The sequence below is a fragment of the Saimiri boliviensis genome, chromosome 11 (genome assembly GCF_048565385.1).
Source record: "Saimiri boliviensis isolate mSaiBol1 chromosome 11, mSaiBol1.pri, whole genome shotgun sequence".
Lineage (NCBI taxonomy): Eukaryota > Metazoa > Chordata > Mammalia > Primates > Cebidae > Saimiri > Saimiri boliviensis.
In genome coordinates, this window is record NC_133459.1 from 33831422 (window position 1) to 33840581 (window position 9160).

At 38.4% G+C, this 9160-nt stretch overlaps 1 protein-coding gene across 12 annotated transcripts in view; it reads left to right on the forward strand.

Annotated features, from left to right (window-relative positions):
* Nucleotides 1-5078, forward strand: part of ZMYM1 (zinc finger MYM-type containing 1) — a 37714-nt gene extending 32636 nt beyond the window's left edge. For 11 of the 12 annotated variants that reach the window (XM_039474528.2, XM_074380490.1, XM_074380492.1 and 8 more), the window contains 3 exons: nt 783-920; nt 1085-1122; nt 2197-5078. In XM_039474528.2, coding sequence (XP_039330462.1) covers nt 783-920; nt 1085-1122; nt 2197-4494 — 2474 coding nt within the window. In that variant the 3' untranslated portion in view covers nt 4495-5078. The remainder of the gene's footprint in view (nt 1-782; nt 921-1084; nt 1123-2196) is intronic. The other variant, XM_039474530.2, reaches the window with a different exon arrangement.
* Nucleotides 5079-9160: the final 4082 nt, after the last annotated feature.

Consider the following 9160-nt stretch of genomic DNA (forward strand, 5'->3'; position numbering starts at 1 on the left):
ATATGGAAAGTGAGAGCACACCTATTGCAGAACATGGTACATAGGAGATACTCGGTCAACATAGAGTTTAATTAATATATTTACAAGACTGCTTCTATTAAGACATAGAATGTTTTACTTAACCCTGCTTTGTAAAAACGAGAATTTTCCTTTTTTTTTTTTTTTTTTACATGAAATAGAGGTAATTGTAAATGCTTTAAGACTCACTAATAAAAAAGCACAAATAATCCAGCCAAATAAGTATTCCATCACAAAGCCTCATGTAGGACTAGTAGTGCTATTTACATAGACCATAGAGTGACTAATGCCTCTGGGATTTGTAAATCATGCAAACTGGCTTGTTACAGAAATGTCTGCAATAGTAGCTTGGACACCAACCTGGCACTCCATTGATGCTGAGGTTCATGAAACCTGGAAGACTTTGAAATTGATGCCCATTAGGAGATTCTATAGGAATCTCTTTTCTTCATGAGTAATATCACAGTAAAAATTTGCTCATAATTTTAAACAAATTGTTTAAAAGGACTAGGAACTTGTGCACAAAGGTTAAGACATAAAATGTTGGAGAAGTGTAAATTTCCAGTGTAGTATTGTAATTATAAATATGATACTAAAGAACCTGGCTATTCCTAAGCCCTAATAAAAATTACTTCAGCACCTACCAATTTCTTACGCTGTTAAATGCCTGCATTATTTCTTGAAACAGTGTTATTAAACAGTAGTATCTGATTGATTTTTTTCTTCTACTTTGTAAGAAATCTTTTTGTTTTTGTTTTTGTCAGTAAATGTTTCCACGGCACATGATACTTCAACAGAGCTTCTTTCTCCAAAGAAAGATGCAACTCCAGTTATTAGCAATATAGTGTCATTGGCAGACACTCATGTTGCCTTACCCATCATGAACACTGATGTCTTACAAGGTAAAAGTTGATGTTAATATATTTGATATAAATATTGTTTTGTCACACTTGATAAATCTCTATGCTAAATTTTCTTTTTCTTATATGAAATAAGCAATTACAGTTTATGATGCTATTTTACAGGATATAGTATAATACCTTGAATTTATGCTCTATTTTAACAGATACAGTTTCTTCAGTAACAGCAGATGTCATTGTGGATGTAAGTTTTATTTTAACTTTTTTTTTCCATTGTCTTTTTAATAAGCAGATTTTTTTTTTTTTTTTAAGATGGAGTCTCGAGGCTGGGCGCGGTGGCTGAAGCCTGTAATCCCAGCACTTTGGGAGGCCGAGGCGGGTGGATCACGAGGTCAAGAGATCGAGACCATCCTGGTCAACATGGTGAAACCCTGTCTCTACTAAAAATACAAAAAAAATTAGCTGGGCATGGTGGCACGTGCCTGTAACCTCAGCTACTCAGGAGGCTGAGGCAGGAGAATTGCCTGAACCCAGGAGGCAGAGGTTGCGGTGAGCTGAGATAGTGCCATTGCACTCCAGCCTGGGTAACAAAAGCGAAACTCCGCCTCAAAAAAACAAACAAACAAACAAACAAACAAAAAAAGAAGATGGAGTCTTGCTCTGCCGCCCAGGCTGGAGTGCAGTGATGCAATCTTGGCTCATTGCAACCTCCGCCTCCCGGGTTCAAATAATTCTCCTGCTTCAGCCTCTCTAGTAGCTGGGATTACAGGCGCCTGCCACCAGGCCCAGCTAATTTTTGTATTTTCAGTAGAGACGGGGTTTCCCCATGTTGGTCAGGCTGGTCTTGAACTGCTGACCTCAGGTGGTCCATCTGTCTTAGCCTCCCAGAGTGCTGGGATTTACAGGTGTGAGCCAACACACCAGGCCTAGATTTTATATATGTATATATATTGTGTGTGTGTGTGTGTGTGTGTAAATTGTTTAAACATAAGTAATTTTTTACTCTGGGCTCTTAAAAATTACTTCCAATGCAAAGGAAAAAAAAGAAAAGAAAAATTACTAAGCAATTTTAGTCGTCTGAGCAATAAAAATTATTTTTATGACAATTATATGCCAAAAGGTTCTTCAGACATTTAATGCTGAATCTAGATTGCAAATAAGTAAGTTATACGTCATTGTTCATGTTTCCTCCTAGTGGAGCTCATACTGTAACTCAGTCATTTATTTTACTGAGTAATTAGAGTAAATATATTTGGCATTTTAATTGATTTTTAAAAACTGTTAATAACAAGTGTTCTTTTCTCATTTTCTCCCAAAGCTTTCTAAGAGTTCACCTAGTAAATCCAGTAGTGGTACTGCTAGTAATAGTATGGAACAGCCAAGTCTTTCACCATCTTCATCAGTATTCAGTCAGCATGCAGTTGGTTCCAGTGTAGAAGTACAAAAAGATAAAGTATCAAACCAGGATCATGCATGTAATATGAAAATAAGTGATGAACCATGTCACCCAAAATGTACATCCAAAGTACAGAAAGTTAAAGGTAAATCACGAAGTATTAAAAAATCTTGTGCAGATTTTCAGTGTTTGGAAAACAGTAAAAAAGATGTGACATTCTGTTATTCATGCCAATTGTTCTGCCAAAAATATTTTAGCTGTGAAAGAGAGTCATTTGCAACCCACGGAACTTCAAATTGGAAAAAAACTCTGGAAAAATTCAGAAAGCATGAAAAAAGTGAAATGCATTTGAAGTCATTGGAATTTTGGAGAGAATACCAGTTTTGTGATGGAGCTATCAGTGATGATTTATCTGTTCATTCAAAACAGATTGAGGGAAATAAAAAGTACCTAAAGTTTATAATTGAAAATATTTTATTTCTTGGGAAGCAGTGCTTACCCTTAAGAGGAAATGATCTGTCTATTTCATCTGTGAATAAAGGCAATTTTTTAGAATTGTTAGAAATCAGAGCAAAAGATAAAGGAGAAGAAATATTTCGACTTATGAATTCACAAGTTGACTTCTATAATAGCACACAAGTTCAAAGTGATATTATTGAAATAATAAAGACTGAAATGTTGCAGGATATTGTGAATGAGATCAATGACTCCCCAGCGTTTTCAATAATATGTGATGAGACAACCGATAGTGCCATGAAAGAACAGCTTTCAATTTGTGTGAGATACCCACAAAAATCAGCAAACACAGTCTTAATTAAGGAAAGATTCTTAGGTTTTGTTGATACTGAGGAGATAACTGGGACCCATTTATATAGGACTATCATAACTTATCTGCAGCAGATTGGGGTTGATATGGATAAAATACATGGCCAGGCCTATGACAGCACCACTAATTTGAGGATAAAATTTAATAAAATTGCAGCAGAATTCAAGAAAGGAGAACCAAGAGCTTTATACATACATTGTTATGCCCACTTTTTGGATTTAGCAATAATTAGATTTTGTAAAGAAGTAAAAGAACTCCGAGGTGCTCTAAAAACTCTCAGTTCTTTGTTCAACACTATTCGTATGTCTGGGGAAATGTTGGCAAATTTTCGGAACATTTGTAGGCTAAGTCAAAACAAAACATGCAAGAAACATATATCACAATCATGTTGGACAGTCCATGATCATATATTACTATCTGTGATTGACAGTCTTCCAGAGATTATTGAAACATTGGAAGTTATAGCAAGCCATTCTTCAAATACAAGTTTTGCTGATGAATTGAGTGATTTGCTGACATTGGTTTCCAAATTTGAATTTGTCTTTTGTTTGAAATTTCTGTATCGAGTGCTAAGTGTTACAGGAATTCTTTCCAAAGAGCTTCAAAATAAAACCATAGACATTTTTTCCTTGTCTTCAAAAATAGAAGCAATTTTGGAATGTTTATCATCTGAAAGAAATGATGTATATTTTAAAACAATCTGGGATGGAGCAGAGGAGATATGTCAAAAAATAACCTGTAAAGGTTTTAAAGTTGAAAAACCTTCTCTTCAGAAAAGAAGAAAAATTCAGAAATCGGTAGATCTTGGCAATTCAGATAATATGTTTTTTCCTACTTCAACAGAAGAACAATATAAAATTAATATCTATTACCAAGGATTAGATACTGTATTACAAAATTTAAAATTATGTTTTTCAGAGTTTGATTATTGCAAAATAAAGCAAATTTCAGAACTGTTATTTAAATGGAATGAACCATTAAATGAAACAACAGCAAAACATGTTCAGGAATTTTATAAACTTGATGAGGACATTATACCAGAACTTAGATTTTATCGACATTATGCAAAACTCAACTTTGTCATAGATAATAATTGCATAAACTTCATCAGTCTTGGCTATTTGTTTATTCAGCATGGTCTTCACAATAATATTCCTTGCCTCTCAAAGCTATTATATATTGCTTTGTCTTGGCCAATTACTTCAGCAAGTACTGAAAACTCATTTTCTACCCTGCCTCGTCTCAAAACATATTTATGTAATACCATGGGACAAGAGAAGCTTACTGGCCCAGCCCTAATGGCTGTTGAGCAGGAATTGGTAAATAAACTAATGGAGCCTGAAAGACTCGATGAAATTGTGGAAAAGTTTATCAGTCAGATGAAAGAAATATAATACTGGCTCATTTGAACTTAAACTAAGAGACTTGTATTTCTGTTGGAATGTTTTTATTTCAAAATTGTTCAAAATTCAAAAACCATAGAATGATATACAGTGAAGTCTCCTTCCCTCCTTTGGAACTCATTTTCTCTTCCTGAAAAGTGTTATCTGTTCCTTTTCCTAAGTGATATTATATAGTGTACACTGTTCTTCAGCATGTCTTTTCCATGTAACATTTTTGAGATTGTCTCATGTCATTACATGAAGAGTTTATTGATTCTTTGTCTATAACTGCAGATTTGGTATGAAAAATGTAGAGTCTACTGTAATATATTTGAGCAGTCCCTACTGACATTTTTTTTTCTAACCTTTGCTATTATAAATAATGATTCATTTTATAACCTTGTATGTGGGTCATATTGCACCATGAGTAAGTTACTCTATGCTGTAAATATAAAATTAGAATTACTGGGTCAAGATATGTGCATTTTTACTTTTGATAGATATTGGCAAGTTGCCATCTATAAGGATCGAGCCAGTTTGCAGCCCCACCCACAATGCATGAGAGTGCCTATTAAATCTTTATCAGTGTTATCAAATCTTTTGATCTTTCCCAATCTGTTAGTTTAAAAATGGCATTTTAATCCCAGTGGAATTTTTTATGTTCACTTAATAAGGTGGGGGACTGGGTGTGGTGGCTCACACTTACAGTCTTAGCTCTTCGAGGGCCTACACAGAAAGGAAGGTCACTTGAGGCCACGAGTTCAAGATCAGACTGGCAACATATTAAGACCCCATCACTACAATTTTTTTTTTTAATTAGCAAGGTGTGGTGGTGCAAAGCTGAAGTCCCAGCTACTTGGGATGCTGAGGCAAGAGTATTGCTGAAGCCCAGAAATTCAAGGCTGCATGAGCCATGATCTCGCCACTATGCTCCAGAGCCTAGGCAACAGAGTGAGACCTTATCTCTAAAATAAACAAAAATAGAGTTAGATATCTTTCTTTGAGCCATATGTATTTACTTTTTTGTAAACTGTCCTGTTTAAACATTAAAATCATTGCTGTGTTTTTGGTTTATACATCTCAGCTGGATGGCACAACTATCAGGCTACTTTATGTCTGTCTCCTTTGTTCAGGTGTGCTTTCATGGCAAGACTGTCAGGGAGTTGCACCCTTCCTGCAGAAAGTAAACTAGCCTTGCTGAGTGAAAAAAAAAAAAAAGTTAGGTTTATCACCAAGATGTACTTTATAGCCTAGGCTATGGTGTATCTAAGTTAATTTTTCTTCTGCTCTTAAAAATAATGTGTGTTCTGCTCTTCAGTGGAGTAGTCTATAAATATCAATTAGGCCAGCATGGTGGTTCATGCCTGTAATCCCCATGCTTTGGGAAGCTGAGGCTGGAAAAATAACTTGAGGCTAGGAGTTCAAGACCAGCCTGAGCAATATAGTGAGACCCTGTCTCTACCAAAAAACAAACAAGAAAACAAACTTGGCATGGTGGCATGTACTTGTAGTCCTAGCTACTTGGCAGGCTGAGCTGGGAGGATCACTTGAGCCCAGGAGTTTGAGGTTACAGTGAGCTATAATCATACCATTGAACTCCAGCCTGGGTGACAGTGGAAGAATCAGTCTCTAGAATATATACATATATAATTTTTTGAGACAGAGTCTTGCTCTGTCACTCAGGCTGGAGTGCAATAGCACAATCTTGGCTCACTGCAGCCTCTGCCACCTGGATTCAAGTGATTCTCCTGCCTTAGCCTACAGAGTAGCTGAGATTACAGGTGCCATCACCATGCCCAGCCAATTTTTGTATTTTTAGTAGAGATGGGGTTTTACTATGTTGGCCACACTGGTCTCAAACTCCTGACATCAGGTGATCCGCTGCCTCAGTTTTTTAAAGTGCTGGGATTACAGGCGTGAGCCACTGTACCCAGCCCCCAAAAAAGTTATAAATATTAACTAGGTAGTGTTCAATTTTCTTATTTCTTGCTTATTTTCTCAATAATTGCATAATGATTATGAAAGGATACTGAAATCTCCAATCTTTTTTTTTTTTTTTTTTTTTTTTTTGAGGAGGAAGAGGAGGAGTTTTGCTCGTTACTCAGGCTGGAGTGCAATGGTGCAATCTCAGCTCACCGCAACCTCTGCCTCCTGGTTTCAGGCAATTCTCCTGCTTCAGCCTCCTGAGTAGCTGGGATTACAGGCACGCGCCACCATGCCCAGCTGATTTTTTGTATTTTTAGTAGAGACGGGGTTTCACCATGTTGACCAGGATAGTCTCGATCTCTTGACCTTTGTGATCCACCCGCCTCAGCCTCCCAAAGTGCTGGGATTACAGGCTTGAGCCACCACGCCCGGCTGAAATCTCCAATCTTAATTATGAATTTCTCTATTTTTTCTGCCGTTCTAGCAGTTTGGCTTTGTGTATTTTGAATCTTTATTATTAAGTGTGCAATGTTTAGAACAGGTATGTCTTTTTTTTCTTTTTAAGACAGATTTTCACCATATTAGTCAGGCTGGTCTCAAACTCCTGACCTCAGGTGATCCACCCACCTTGGCCTCCCAAAAATGCTGATATTACAGGCATGAGCCACCATGCCCAGCCCGGGTATGTCTTTTTTTTTTTTTTTTTTTTTTTTTTTTTTTTTTGAGACGGAGTTTCGCTCTTGTTACCCAGGCTGGAGTGCAATGGCGCGATCTCGGCTCACCGCAGCCTCCGCCTCCTGGGTTCAGGCAATTCTGCCTCAGCCTCCTGAGTAACTGGGATTATAGGCACGCGCCACAATGCCCAGCTAATTTTTTGTATTTTTAGTAGAGACGGGGTTTCACCATGTTGACCAGGTTGGTCTCGATCTCTTTGACCTTGTGATCCACCCGCCTCGGCCTCCCAAAGTGCTGGGATTACAGGCTTGAGCCACCGCGCCCAGCTCGCCCGGGTATGTCTTTAGTTTGTTTTTATTTTTTGAGACAGTCTCGCTCTTGTTGCCCAGGCTGGAGTGCAGTGGCAATGATCTTGGCCCACAGCAACCTCTGCCTCCCAGGTTCAAGTGATTCTCCTGCCTCAGCCTCCCAAGTAGCTGGGATTCAGGCACCCGCCACTATGCCTGGCTAATTTTTGTATTTTTAATAGAGATGGGGTTTCACCACGTTGTCCAGGCTGGTCTTAAATTACTAGCCTCAGGTGATCTGCCTGCCTTGGTCTCCCACAGTGCTGGGATTACAGGTGTGAACCATCACGCCTGGCCTTGGAACAGGTTATGTCTTTAGGTTGAATTGTGTCCCCTAGAAAGATGTTGAAGAGCCTGGCATGGTGGCTCACACCTATAATCTCAGTTACTCAGGAAGCTGAGGCAGGAGGATTGCTTGAAGCCAAGTTCAAGACCAACCTGGGCAACATAGCGAGACCCCCATCTCTAAAAAATAAAATTTAAAAAAAGATACTGAAGTCCTAACCCCTCGTACTTGCTAATGTGACTTTATCTGGAAATAAGATATCTGCAGATATAATCAAGTTAAGATGAAGTTATTAGGGTGAGCTCTAATCCAATATGACTGGTCACTTTATAAGAAGAGACAAAGACAAACAGGAAGAATGTCATGTGATGATGGAGGCAGAGATGGAGTGATGTGCCTGCAAGCCAAGGGTTGCTGGTGAGATAGGCCTCTTGATGAAAGTGGCTTATTTATCCCAGGTAACAGTCTTTACTCTGAAATCTACTGTTTTCTACTGACATAGTCATGCCAGTTTTCTCTTTATTACTCTTCTTATGGTCTATCTTACTCCATTATTTTCCTTTTTTTTTTTTTTTTTTAAAGACAGAGTCTCATTTTGTTGCCTAGGCTAGAGTGCAGTGGCATGATCACGGCTCTCTGCAGCCTCAACCTCCACCTGCCAAATAGCTGGGACTACAGGTATATGCCACCATGCCTGGCTAATTTTTGTATTTTTTGCAGAGATGGGGTTTTTTTTTACTCTGAAATCTACTGTTTTGTACTGACATAGTCATGCCAGTTTTCTCTTTATTACTCTTCCTTCTTATGGTCTATCTTACTCCATTATTTTCCTTTTTTTTTTTTTTTTTTTTCTTTTAAGACAGTCTCATTTTATTGCCTAGGCTAGAGTGCAGTGGCATGATCACAGCTCTCTGCAGCCTCCACCTCCACCTGCCACATAGCTGGGACTACAATTATATGCCACCATGCCTGGCTAATTTTTGTATTTTTTGCAGAGATGGGGTTTTGCCATGTTGCCAGTTTGGTCTTGAGCTCCTGGGCTCAAGTGATCTGCCCACCTTGGCCTCCCAAAGTTCTGAGATTACATAAGCCACTGTATCCTGCCAATTTTACTTTTACCTTTTTTTTTTTTTTTTGAAACAGAGTCTCACTCTGTTTTCCAAGCTGGAGTACAGTGGCACAATCTCAGCTCACTGTAACCTCTGCCAGGCTGGTCTTGGACTCCTGACCTCAGGTGATTCATCTGGCTGCTTTTTAAAAAAAGAAAATGGGCCGGGCATGGTGGCTCATACCTATAATCCCAGCACTTTGGGAGGCCAAGGCAGGCAGATGACAAAGTCAGGAGATTGAGACCACCCTGGCTAACATGGTGAAACCCCGTCTCTACTAAAAATACAAAATACTACCTGGGCATGGTGGCATGCACCTGTAGTCTGAAGCAGGA